At 35.4% G+C, this 14,569-nt stretch overlaps 1 protein-coding gene across 10 annotated transcripts in view; it reads right to left on the bottom strand.

Annotated features, from left to right (window-relative positions):
- Rapgef2 (Rap guanine nucleotide exchange factor 2) overlaps positions 1 to 14,569 on the bottom strand; it is a 252,152-nt gene that overhangs the window by 78,497 nt on the left and 159,086 nt on the right. For 3 of the 10 annotated variants that reach the window (XM_077803442.1, XM_077803443.1, XM_077803444.1), the window contains exon 1: positions 7,331 to 7,560. The exons of the other annotated variants lie outside the window; for them this stretch is intronic. In XM_077803442.1, coding sequence (XP_077659568.1) covers positions 7,331 to 7,390 — 60 coding nt within the window. In that variant the 5' untranslated portion in view covers positions 7,391 to 7,560. Of the gene's footprint in view, positions 1 to 7,330; positions 7,561 to 14,569 lie in introns of those variants that run through there. 10 annotated transcript variants of the gene reach the window in all.

Raw genomic sequence — 14,569 nt, 5'->3', positions numbered from 1 at the left:
ACCCCAAGGAATCTGCTTTTCGCTATCATAAAAATACAGTGCTCTCAGTTGCACAACACTCATAAAAACTATATACTGCAACACTTCCACTTAACTTCTTCAAATATTTAATTGCTGAGTAAAACAAAAAAAAAAAGGGGTGTTTCCACTTATTCAAAATACTTTAGAAGATTAAAAATCTCTCTTTCTGTCCCTCTCACTCTCTCTCGGGGTAGGAATATTAAGTGACGACTCCACAGCTTTTTTGCTGTTGTTTTCCTTTATTATGAAAAGAGTGATGCTATATTCTAGCACTTATAGAAAAATTAATGGAATGCTGACCTACTGAAAATATCCAATAACAAGGTACCCCTCTATGATCTGAATTTTTAAGATCTCTAATGTAAGGCAGTAGGAAAATAAAATATTTACAAGAGATATGACATGTAATTTCCCAAATTAACCTTTACTTAAACAGCAAGCTAAGCAAAATTTTAGCTTTTACTACAAGCCCAAGTATGAATTAAGACCATGGATTACTTACATTTATTTATACAGACATGCACGTATATATGAAATGTGTACAGAGAGACAGGGCAGGATGGCATGGTCCATTTTCTCATTAACCCAAGTCAATATTATAAACCAATAATGTATCTTGCTAGTGTTTATTACATAAAAATATGTAATATTTTATGTAAAGGAATTTTTCAGACTCTTTGTCCATCAATAAATGTAAGGCTAATTCATGCCCAAGATGTCTCTAAAAAAGAGCCTTTATGATGAACATGGAATGTAAGTTAGAAAAGACGATCTGGTGTATTAATAGAATATGAAGAGACCTGAAGCATGTGCAAAATATTTATATAGTGACTTCAAAGTACAAAAGGAACACAGATAGGGGATGGCATACACCACAGACTGTTATTAAATAAAATTATTATATCATACACGCACCAGAGAGAGAATGTGACATAACTACACGTAAGGCAGAAGATGGGGCAGAGGATGACAAATGGCTGGTTCTGTGTCACTCGAGCTTCCATACTAGCAGGTAAGACAGTACAAGGCCTAGAGCCTACATAGGGCCACCTGTGTGATGCAATGTCACTTTTGTGAGTGTGCACTGCCACATCACATCTTTGTATACTTCAGAGTGGCAAATATACATGTATATTTTCATTTTTAAAAAATATTTTTTAATGAGAAATTACGATTAGTGATCTTATGATGCTTAAATGTTAAACCAGAAAAAAATAGAGCTTCTAACAATACATTTTGAGAATTCTCTTTTTTCTCTAATATTTATTTTTAGGTAATCTATTTTCAATGGATCATTACTAAATAATATTTAAAGCAAAGCCATAAAGCATATACTTTTGTGGGCTATAAATCAAAATCACTAGTATGTCCTAGGATGGGATTGAGCTTTTCAATCTTACATGTGAAAACAGTGTATGTAATGTCTTGGCAAGTTTCTAAATATATTTCTTCACTTCTAACAGAGCTAAAAGGATCTATTATTTGTTGCCAGGGTTTCTTGGTCCAAATCCAAGGCAAGATGACCTTGTCCTTGATTAAAACAATAGGATATTGCTTCCTCTCAGGCCTCTCTACAAGCAAGCACAGTGGAAAACCTCCTCACAAGATAAGTTTATTTAATCTCAGGAAATGTATCTGTTACAATAGACAAAATAGAGATCAGATAAAGAAGTGGATTCATAACCCAAAAGAGGTACACAACTTAGCATCAGTAGCAAGTTGCTGGTGCTATATTTCTACCTTGTTAAGGAAAATGCATCAATCATGAGACACTCCAGCCAATGCTCTCAGACAAAGGTCAAGTTTTCATGGTAGCATAGGAGCAATTTTTTAAAAAAAATAAGTTTCTTAACTTCAGTCTAATTAACGCATAAAGGGACAGGAGGTAGAGAAAGAGGCTGTTCTCCTTTGCTGGGTCTTCATAGTCCCTAACTTGTGTCCTCTACTTCAGCACCTGGACAGACCTTCCTCTCTCTAGCCCAGTCCAATCCAGCAGTGAAGCTTCAAAGTTCTTCCTCATTACCTTCTGTGTCATCATATTCTTTTACATCTTCCTGCCTTGGGTCCTCACATGGTATTGGTCAAGCTTTGAAAAGTCTTCTGTAACCTGAACTTTTAACATTTGATCAATAGTTTTAAATTCCAATCACATCCTTAAACACATGGTACACAGAGGGGGAAAATCTATTCAAGATAGGACCTTTCATCTACCTGCAAAGACCAAACCTATTTCAAAGCATCAATCAGAGTAATAATAAAAGTAAACATTATATATTAAGAAGCTACTGAATTACTATTGAGAGACAACAGAAATAAATTATGAGATGAGGAACAAGTCAGAGTCAAACGAAGAACATTAGAAGGTAAGAAATGGGAAAAGAAAATGAAATGCTTATAATTAGACTAAATTTAAAAAGGATAGTTGGGATGGTGGTATGTTTAAGTGGTGGTTAAGTGAAATTTCATCCATTCTGGTTAAGGGACTTGTGAATGATGAAATTGATGCTTGTAGTTATACACAGTAGCCTTGCTAAATTGCTGAGGCTGGCTTTGAACTTGTGATCCATCTACAGCATGGTCTTAAGAGAGGTAGTTGTGAGTTAAAAGTTGGGCTCCATGATATATACAAAGTTCACTAGGGCAGACAAAAAGGAGACAAAATAGCAAGGCTCATTGCTTCCAGTGGAGCCCAGGCAACCAGATGTTGTAAAGGAAACAGAATGAAAAAGTTGAGGCTTGAAGTGTGTTTAAAAGTTAAGCAGCAAACAGAGTGTGAGGGCATGTGCCTGTTTGTCCAGCTACTAGAAAGGCTAAAAGCAGGAGTATTACTTGAGTCTAGAAATTTGAGGCCAACCTGTGCAACATATCAAAACCTAAAAAAAAAAAAAAAAAAAAAAAAGTAGAAATACTTTGTCTCTGTGTCTTCACGTCCCACATCTATGGATTAAACCAATGTGGATCAACAATATGAAAGAGTTAAACAGCAAATAGGAAAATGTACATGATAAAAAAGAAAGAAAGAAAATGTACATGGTAGAAGTCAAACAGAAAAGCAAAAGGGAAGAAAGAACTAGGCTAGGGGCCAGGGTTGCAGCTAAGTGGTAGACCACTTGCCTCGAATGCGGGAGGCGCTTGGTCCAGTCCTCAGCACCACATTAAAAAAATCAATAAATAAGAAAAACAATGCACCAATTCTTAAAAACAAAACAAACAAACAAACAAAAAAAGGACTAGGCTAAATGCCATCCTTTCCTGATCACCCATACTCAAACTTCAAGATAATTAATTTCAAAAAGGACAGCTACATTATTGACTGAGTCAAGCAATGACAAGTCTTATAAAATAATTTTGATTGATATGTTGCTCTTTTATAGCAACAGTGACTGGAATATCATCACATACACCAAGAAAAAAAAAAAAGAATAGTGGACAAGCAAGCAATTTTTCAAGCCATGTATGCCACTGGTTAATACCAACTACCTCAATTATATATACTCTACATATCTCACTCTGACTGAATTTGGCTGAGTAAGGGAGGTAGTATAGGCCTGCAGTTAAAACTAGAGCTATGACATTAAACAAACCTGGGTTTCAACTGATGGCTCTACTATTTATGAGTAATAAGTCTCTAAGAAAAACTGCTTTTTAATCTCAGCTTTCCTCATCTCTAAACGTGGGGGTTTACTGTAGGATTTAAGTCAGGTAAAATGCAACACAATGCCCTCTAAACAATAAGAGCTCAATAATTAAGGTAGCTACTGCAATTCATTCCCAACATTTAAGGAAGGCAATTCCTTATGTATACCACCTTTTCTTATCATTATTTAATCTTGACTTGAGGTATGTTTTATTATAAGTATATAGCATAATATAGAAGTCAATAATGTACCAAAATATAAAACTGGAAAACAGGTTATCAGTTTGATATATCAAATTCAATTATTGGAATCTAATCAAAAACTGTTAAGTTTCCCAGTCATAGCATCATTCAATATTTATCTAAGAGAATTAAAGTCAGAACATTATAGCAATACATGCATACCCACATTTGTAGCAGCACAATTCACAATAGCTAAACTACGAAACCAGCCTAGGTGTCCATCAACAGACGAATGGATAAAGAAAATGTGGTATATATACACAATGGAGTTTTATTCAGCCATAAAGAAGAATGAAAGTATGTTGCGTGCGTGCAGGGAAATGGGTGGAACTTGAGAACATGATGTTAAGCGAAATAAACCAAACTCAAAAAGTCAAGGGGCATATGTTTTCTCTCATATGTGGAAGCTTGAAGGGAAAAAAAGCATGGGGTGGCTGGTAGAATCTCATGAAAACAAAACAGAGATCAGTAGAGAAGAGGAAAGGGGGGGGAGGGGAACTACTGGGGAATAAAGTTGACTAAAGCATCTTGTATGTGTATATAAATACGTAACAATAAATTTCAACATTGTGCATAATTCTAATGTACTAATAAAAAATTTTTACAAAAATAAAAAAACTATATCTGACAATCAAAAAAAATTTACAAATTTTCAAAGTGATCCCTAATCATAATCACAGATTTTTAAAGACATCTGAAATGGACAAAAAGGGAAGAGACAGGTTCTAGGGTTTAAAAAAACAGGAAGAAAAAAAGTTGAGACTTTTAATACTATTCCAATATTTCCCCCTACTTATGGAGCCTATAAAACGTTTTTTCATATAGCATCAATTTATAGTCTGTACAACAAGTGGTCTCTTGTTGTCTTTTGAAAAATACAGAAATATTATTTCAGAAGTGCTAACAATCTCCTTTAATTTTCAGAAACTCACAAGATTTTTACATGTTTATGTTCACGAAACCACAAGACTCTTCTAAAGACTAACCAAAAACCCCTGCATAACAATAAAAATACAGCCCAGTGCTGGGAAAACTTCTGTGATTATCTTAGTATTATCAACTGAGAATATATGGATAGAGAGGGGACAGAAGAAGGCATGATGAAATATGTAAAATTCGCTAGTTTAATGGGCATAAAACATCAAATGAAACTTAATATTATCCAAAAATTCAATTAAATGAGAAAGTATTTACTGTATACTTATTATGTGCTTGTATACTTATAATGCACTGAATGAGATTAAAAAAAATAAATGGAAGCCCACAAGATCTGAAAGATTCTTACAAAATATAAAAAGAGTTTACTTCTTAAACCCAGTCATAACAACAACAAAAAGCTTCCCAAATTTAATGTATTTTTAGTACCACCTTCCTTTCTGTACTAAAACAAGCAAAGCTGCTTAAAAAGTCACAAATTTCTCAAAGAAGTGAAAATATAAATATTTGTAAATTTGGTAAATTTGGCTTATTTGAAATTAGCTGTGACATTCTTCTTGAAAAGTTTCACAGGGTGAAAGAGAGACATTCTTGCTCCATTTTGCTCAAGTCAACTGCAACTGCTGACTGAGTCACCTGTTTTATGAGAGCCAGAGTCATTTTCTCTTATTCAACTTCTCACATATAATTACAATTTAAAGGTCTAATTGACAACAGCAAAGTCTAGATCACAATGCCTAGTCAACAAGAAGAGAGACCACAATTGCCAACTGTGCCACATATGAAAGTCTGGGGAGGCAAATTTTAGTATTCAACAGTATTGTGGAAATATCATTCATGTTTTCTAGAAGTTGCTTGATGCAAAGTTATATTAGGGTCAGTTTTACTTTCTCATATCATTACCTTAAATTTTAGTGAGATATGAAGAACCCTATCAGGAAACATGTGCTTACAGAATATGATACCAGGCGCTCTAGTTCATACACTATTTGATACTACCTGTCTTGACTGCTCTTGTTCTCATAAATCTAGTAATACTTTCCCTCCCTCTGCTAGTGAGTAGTTTTAATAACTTTATTTATTTGCTAATTTACATTATTTATACTGTCCTTCTATTTGCAGAAATGATACACAAGGTGAAGAGGGAGCCTGTGGTTTAAATTTTGTTTCTAAGATTCTTAAGTACTAACTACTACTCTTACCTGGAAGAAATCACTATGGCAGAAGGGCTTAATTTTAAAGATCCTGTTAATAAAATCAAACTACAATGGAACTTCTCTGTAACAACTTTTCCCATTAGTGAAATTAAGTATAGGCTGGTCCTTTTTTGGATCTGATCCAAAGAGATTTAATTAGTGAAGTGCCACAAGAACCTCATTAAGAGGGGCTGGGCTCTGAGTACCGCAACATGCCACCAGGCCAGCACCTTCCTCAAGAATATCCCGGGGCTCACTCACAAGGGGAGGTGATGCCTTCAGGTTACTTCATCTAAGGAAAGCTACTGTATATAGTTAATACTTTTGAAATCAAACCACACTCATAAACCTAAGCATCTAAATATTCTAAATTCATAGCCTCCTATTTACAAATATTCAAAGCTTCAGCAATTTATCCTCATTTTTGAAATTTAACATCTCATCCTTTTTTTAGAATACGTAAAAGACAATTCCTATACCCTAACGTAATAACCTACTGGATGCTAGGTATGCAAGACACTTCAAAAATACTATACGTTCTGCCTAATCACAAATATTTTCATTGTGAGATTTAATGGAAATATCAGTGCTATGAATTTGTATGATGGCAGAAAACTTGCAGCCTGGTGACATAAAGCAGCAGGGTGAGAGCTCACGTTCCTGGAACTGGAGCTCTGACCTGGTGCTAGCAAAGAAAAGTGTTTCTCACTAACAGCAGTGGCTGCCTGTGGGACTTCAGCACGACAATCGCACAGCTGACTCATGGGAGCAATTATACAGAAGCAGTAATTTTTTGTGTGGCATTAAAAAAAATTCTGTGCTTTCATCACCCATTAATACATGTTAAGTAGTCAGATGAATCCCACTGATCGTTTTCTTACCAAATCAATAACTAAACCTATCCCTCCTTTCAACCTACATGTGAATTCCTCACTACAGATTCCCATTCCCAGTAACCTCTCTCATGATCTTTCATTAAATTCAACTACAAAAAACATTTTTTGAAACTATTCAGATACTAAAAGCTCTAGTTTCTGATTATAAAAAGCAGTCTATCCAATATTTCTCAATGTCAATGCTTTTTCTTTAAACAAACTGTTGGTCTTGCTTAAATATTTTTTAAATTACAGCAAAATTGGAAGAACAAGCCAGTTGGAACTCACCCTCCCTCCTCCAAGCAGATTATTATACCCTCTACAAAAACTGTTTTTCCTGAAGAGAAAGAGCAACAATCCCCATTGTAAAGCAGATCTCTATGATGTGCTACCCAAGCACACACAGCATTTGTGATACTTACTGAGTGTTTCTCCTGCTGGCCCATAACTCCATGGTTAGCTGGGGCTGCTAGTGGTTTCATAATGAAGAAACATATGCTGAACTGAATTTACACATCATGTACCAATCTCTCACGAAGGCAAGTCACCCTCTACAGCATTAAATTAAAAGAAAAAGAAAGAAAAAAAAAAAAGAGGGAGGAGGGAAAACCAAGCTGCAGCTTAAAGTGTCACTACTGGTAAGCTTAAAAAACCCTTCACACTTGTAGACCAGAAAAGGAATCCGAACAACGGTGCTCGGCTCCATTTTTATAACATTGAAACTCTAACCCTCTCAGGCTATGGCAAGACCGAGAAAACCTCATACAGCTCTCAGTCTTCCAAGACGACAAGATCATTTCTGAGACTGAAGAACAAGAGGCAAAAGAAAAGAAGGGGGGAAAAAAAAGCTAAAATGGCTGACTGCACACAGATTCCTCTCAAAAAGGCTTAATACAGAATTATATTAGCCAGGGTGGTATAAGAACCAGTCTCTAGCATTCAGCCAAGCATTGTTAACACTCTTGTTTCATTTGCAATCACACATACGGACCCCTCCAACCAAGAAAAAAAGAAAAAAGAAAGAAAGAGAGAAAAAAAAAATCAGGGCAGAGCGTGTGAATCGGGACCTCCTCCCTAGCTGCTAATGATGCTGACAGAGTGGTGACCAGTGATCTCTGTCCCACTCCACTAACCAAGTTTGCACAATTAATCTTAGCAGCATGACACTGATGGACATTTAATTTAATGATGTCTGTCCCTCACACTCAACACAAGCATGCCTGCTAGCAAGAGAGTCACTAACAGAAACACAGCACATGCACACACACAATCTCAAGAATCATGAGTCTGAATGCAATACACCAATATAATTACATTATTGTGCTTACTTTGGAGGACCATGGCTGCAGGCAGTTGGCATAGCAACGCACAAGGAAAGCCATTTCCTGGGTAGAGAGAAAGCTTCCTTTTCTAAATAAAAAATTCCTCTTAGGAAACAAACAGCATTGCTGCTTCCTGCAGAAAGCAAGACACTGTAGTCTGTCTCTTAACCTGCAAGGCTCACACTCGATGCAGTTCTAGTGATGTAAGTGGATTTCTCTCTCACCCTCCCTCTCCCTATATACACTGAAATATTCAGCTCAAACGGTACACACATTCCTTAAGGCTCGCCCCCTCCTCTACTTAACCATTTCACTCATTAAGGTAGCGATGGACAATTCAGATAAAGTAACAAGCTCTTGCCTGTATTATATCAGCAGCTGTAGGTTAAGCAAGTCTCAGAGGGATGGAATCCATTGATTGCTGACTCCAAATAATATCACTGAAGACAGGGTGGGAAATCGGAGCAAGGACTTACTTGAACAGCTTTGAACTAAAATATGATTTTTCACCAAGGTGAGGATAAAGGAATCAATGTGACCTTTACCCCACCCTCAATATCATTGTACTATAATAAACGAACATCTACCAAAAAAATTTAAATGCATGCTTAGCAAGCTTTGTGTAAATTTAGAGGTGATTTTTCACAAACACCCATACACACACACACACACACACACACACACACGCACATACTGCCTTGTCAATAATATTAAAATAAATCCACCCAGTTTTTTTAAAAAGCAAACCAAACTTCTATAGTTGAGTGCTGAAATTCAGTAAGAATACATTATTCTACCATAAACTCTTAATTTTACCTACATATGTAGATTTATTTAAAAGAGTACATTATAGTTGATAAGGAATAAAGACACTTATTCTCTGAATCACTGGTCAGTTCCTCTCACTCAGATTTATAAATGGTATAAGGAATAGAAAATAGATATAGAAATTTAGCATCTTTGATAATGTTCTCTGCAACCGTCAGTGCTTGCTAACTTATGTTTCTCGTCTATCTTAAGACTGCACCCATTCTATCATCTTTTTTCCTTTGTCCTCATCCCTAAAGGAAACCATTCCCTGATTTAGGTTCTTTTTGTCACCCATTCCCATCTTTTTCTTAGACTCCCATCATGCGCTGTCCCTCTTCTCCCACACATATTTAACCACTTCTCCACAACCAGAGATAATCGCCATTAACTTTTAAAAGTTCTGGTCTCTCATTTCAAAAAGCCAACAGAAACAGAAGTCTTTCCTATACCTCACATTTCCTTATGCTGCAGTCTCACCTCTTTCCCACGCTTCACAATCAAGAATCACCTGCTTTGGTTTTCACTATTTCCTGTTATCCCGCAGATTCCACAAATGAAGGTCCACTGTGATCCTAATGCACAACTGATACATCCATACTCAGTTAAGGATAATTGAGTTATCCTAACACCTGCTTCCACTCATCACAAAATCTGTAAATTAAATTCTAATTTTTTCTCCAACTTAGATTTCTCTTCATCTCTGCTGCTATCATACCACTCCATTATTTTCTGCTTTAAGAACGGCAAAAGTCTCCTTCATTAAGTGGTCTAGAGTCATTCTAACCCTTCCATCCAACCCATTTACCATACTATCTCCTGGAATCCTTTAAAAATGAAAGTCTGATCATTTCATCTTCATTCACAGCACCACTTTTAAAATTAAAACACTTCAGTAACTTCCTGTTGCACTCAGCTTAAAGGCCAAACCCCAACATTCTGCAAGCCTTGCACACTTTCCAGACTTACACCACACCCAAGCCACTCTTCATGCCAGGTCCTAGGGCTCTCTTGCTTCCTTGATGGGCAAGATGGCCTTAGTAAATGTTACTTCCTCTGTCTGAAATTCTCCTTCTCCCTCCCTTCCTGACAGTCTCCCCTTCTGCCCCAAAAAACATACTGGTAAAATGCCCTCAGGGTTATCACAACAGTATTCATCTCTCACTTATTACAGTTGTGATTTTAGTTAGTCATGAGAGTATTCAAGCAGTTCATCCGCTCCATCCCATGTACCCTAATGTTCAATGAAAGCTAGACATTAGGACGTACATTTTTCTGCACAACTGTTCTCTCAGCACTGAGTACAGTACACATTGCAGGCACTTACATTTTTGTTAAATGAATGAAATTTCCACTGACTGGAAATGGATACTGTCAAGACCATATTTGATGTTCTAGATAAGTTCCTGTCAAAATCCCAAATATTTCTTCTATAATAGACACAAGAAATAATTTTAAAGCAAATAATACCCAAAGGTGAAAACAGCCCAAGCATCCATCAACAGATGAATATGTAAATACAATGTAGTGTATATATTAAGTGGGGGCAGTATTCAGCCCAAAAAAGGAATAAAATTCTGTTACATGCTACAATATGGATAAACTGTAGCCATTAGCCTAAGCAAAATAAGCCCGTCACAAAAGACTAAACACTATATTCACAGAGATAGAAGGTAGAATGGTGGTGCTAGGGACGGAGAAAGGAGAAATGGGGGAGCTATTGTCTAGTAGGTATGGAGTTTCAGTTTGGGAAGATGAAAAAGTTCTGGAGATGGATGACAGTGATAGTTGCACAACAATGGAAATGTACTTAAATGCTACTGAACTGTATCCTAAAAATGGTTAAAATGGCAAATTTTAATGTTACATATATTTTACCCCAATAAGAAAAATAGATGGCAAAGACTACATAGTCAAGTTCCACATTTTCCATCTAGTCCATGTCCCAACATGTCCATGTGCAAAAAAAAAATTCTTCTCTAAGCTTAAATCAAAGTGATCCCATGCTCTGATGGAGTATGACCTTATATGTGAAAATTTCCCATTACTTGCCTCTTTCCAGAAAAAAATGTGTCACTTCTCTCAAGAAGGAAATGAACCTAATGGGGGAACCTGATAGATGAAGTAAGAAAATCACACATCCTCAGGCACAGATGCTGTACTGTGCTGTGACCTGGTGTGATTTCTCTTTGCAACCTGGCTTCATGCCTACAACCTATATATCTTAAAACTCAGGACTGTGATACTGTTCTTTAATCCACATTATCTTGTACATAGAAACACAATTATGCCAGGTTATAATATGCCAGACACTGTTTAAGAAATAAAATATAAACTCAGGGTTTAGAAAAATCCAATATTATAAATTTTATATAAGCAAGAATAAATCACACTAATGTGTAAGTAGCTCTAACTTGCAAAATATTTACTCCCTTCAATAACCATCTAGATTTAGCAAGTAGCATTATATAGACTCGAAAGAAAGAAGCCAAGTAACAACTCTGCATCAAGAACATCCAAATATTCTAAACTTTCGGTAATAATACTTCAAAAGATGGGATTACATAGTTCAGGAAATTACTTAATATAAAGGCTTTCCATGCCAAATTTAATACTATTGTATTCTCTCATACTTTTTCTACCTAAATTGTTTACTTTCTAAACTATAAAATTGAGAAAAATTATCTGTTCTTTTTAGTAATTATTAATCATATTTAGAAGTTATATGGTGTTTATCCATAGATCTTATTGTGTTTTATAAACATTTAATTAAGCTTCATCAAAACCCAAGGGAGGGCCGGGGCTGTAGCTCAGTGGCAGAATACTTGCCTAGTATGTGAGGCACTGGGTTCAGTCCTCATTATCTCATAAACATAAAATAAATAAAAATGAAATTTTTTTAAAAAAAACAAGGGAAACAAAATAATACACTCTTTTATTAGAAAATACTGTATAAGACTATAAAGTTAGCACTGTAGAAGAATACAAAATAGAACTTACTTCACTTAATAGTCATAAATTGGTTTCTTTTCTCTTATCTCTATCCCAAGGGAAAAATTATAGAAGTTGGGGAAAACTGATGGGTGAGCAAGAAATAAGTTATTCTTTGATACCCCGAATTAAGAAATTTTACAAATTTGAGAATCCAAAAGTTTGATTTTTTCCCCAATAAATGACATTTAAAATACTATTTTTGTGTATGAATTCACCAAATCAGTTAAGCAAAATAAAGGATGATCAGATATTTTACCCTTTTTTTCTAAAGCCAATGTACCCCACTAATACTATAATTTCTTTCAAATAGTGAAAGTTGACCATCTGACAAACTTTTTCTGGCATTCCTTAACTCCATTCTACATTGTTATATAATCTCTTCCCCCCATTGGTGTATCTCAGAGAAAAAGTAGACACAGAGTCAATCTATAAAATAGTTCATCATTAAAAATAATTTAATTACGAAATATGAAAGAAACCAACAAATCTCCTAACACAGTAAAACTAGAATAAACAACTAAGTTGAATCTAAATATGTACTTTGGAAATACTAGAAAACTTCAAGTTAACGTTCAGCTTCAGAAAGATCTAATGGAGCACCATAAAGCTCTAATAAAAAAAAAAAAAACTAATGGAGCACCTAAATAAAGATTACCCTGATATGCTCAAAATATACTTTCAAAGAAATCTTTAAGCTATTTCCGCCTGACAGTAAACTGTTTAGTTGCATATGATTCATAATTGGAAAACTAATGTAGCAATTTAACTTAATAAATGTTCCATAAATATACCAAGCACATGGGAAGAGAAAGATTAAAGGATGACACAATTTGGAGATATCCAGACAAATAAATAAAATAAAGAAACCTGTAAGTTAGTGAGTTATTCCAACATTGGGCTTTTATAAATGCATTTGTTTGAAAAATGAGACTTTAACAGTAGATTAAACAAAGCTTACTTCATTTCCTAGAACCTATTTTAAGAAAAGGTCAGACTTCATTTTGTAGTGCACAGGTTTCAGAGGTAGAATCCTTGAAAACTGGCTGCAAATCATTTCAATGTCTTTTCTAGGGACAAGGACTTAAAACAGGTCTCCCTACTATATTTCACAGAGCAACACTGCAAATGCACAGAATTATTATCTTTATTACTAATTTGCCATGTAATATATTCCCTTGTAATATATTTGCACAAGCATAATGAACCATTAAATATTTAACAAAACAGGAAATGTTGCACTACAAAATGAAATAAGTCAGCTGAGGTCAGGGATCATACAGTATTTTGTTTATCTGATATTGTTAATGATGTATTAAGCTTTATCCCTTGTACTTGACATACAGCAACTGTTCAAACAAAGAATAAATGCATAAAGTGATTCCACTTATAACCTGTGAAATACTGTTAGTCTTTAACAAGAGGAAGCAGACACTGGAGGGTTGGGTAACCATAAAAAAATGTCTAATTTGCTTATTGAAAAAAATTGAGGCTTTAAATAACTTGACAGATGAAAAGAGTAGGCCAAAACTAGTAAATTTAACAGGGAAAAATATAAAGATCTACATGTGCACTACCAAAATGTCCCTTGTATAAGTACAGGAATGGGGATGTGGCTTAAGAAACAATTCATAGAGAAATGGAAGGCAGTGATTATCTGTAAAACTGACCTACTAAAGCTCTACCTATACCTGCCAATGCACAAGTTCTGACCTTAATCTAATCTCAGGTTATTTTTACCAGATATATGTTGTCCCCAGCAAGGAAGACTGGAAGTCATAGTGCAATCTACTTTGTAGGGTTTTGTAAGACTTTATGTAAATTATTAGCAACCAGCTCTGGACTTCATAATTTAAAAGAAATGATGAGTACATATGGCACTCTAATGGGAGAAAACATGGACGAGGTATTTAGAAAGCTATAAGAAGCTGGGAATGAGCTGAGCACAGCGGTGCATGCCATCTAATCCCAGTGGCTCAGGAGGCTGAGGCAGGAGGATTGACAGTTCAAAGCTAGCCTTAGCAACTTAATGAAGCCCTAAGCAACTTAGCGAGACCCTGTCTCTAAATATAATTTTAATAGGGCTGGGGATGTGGCTCAGTGGTTAAGCACCCCTGGGTTCGATCCAGGTACCAAAAAAAAAGAAAGAAAGAAAGGAAGGAAGGAAGGAAGGAAGGAAGGAAGGAAGGAAGGAAGGAAGGAAGGAAGGAAGGAAGGAAGGAAGGAAAAAGCTGGGAATGTTTAACACAGAGAACAGGTGTGGAGGGGTAGAATTATTTTAAGTATCTATATCATATTTACATTGATCATTTAAAAGAGATACAGAATCATGAATTAAAATTACAGAGAGGCAGATTTCAACTAAGTATAAGGAAGAAGGGTTTTGTTTCGTTTTTTTTTTTTTTTTTTTTTGAAATAAGGTCTTACTGTGTTGCCCAGGCTAGCCTTGAACTACTGAGTAAAAGAGTCCTTGTCTCCCAAATAACTGAGACTAATAGGTGTGCACCACCATGCCAGGATTATGGAAGACTTTCTTAATAA

Source organism: Urocitellus parryii, chromosome 10 (genome assembly GCF_045843805.1).
Source record: "Urocitellus parryii isolate mUroPar1 chromosome 10, mUroPar1.hap1, whole genome shotgun sequence".
Classification (NCBI taxonomy): Eukaryota; Metazoa; Chordata; class Mammalia; order Rodentia; family Sciuridae; genus Urocitellus; species Urocitellus parryii.
This window is presented reverse-complemented; position numbering and strand designations above follow the sequence as displayed.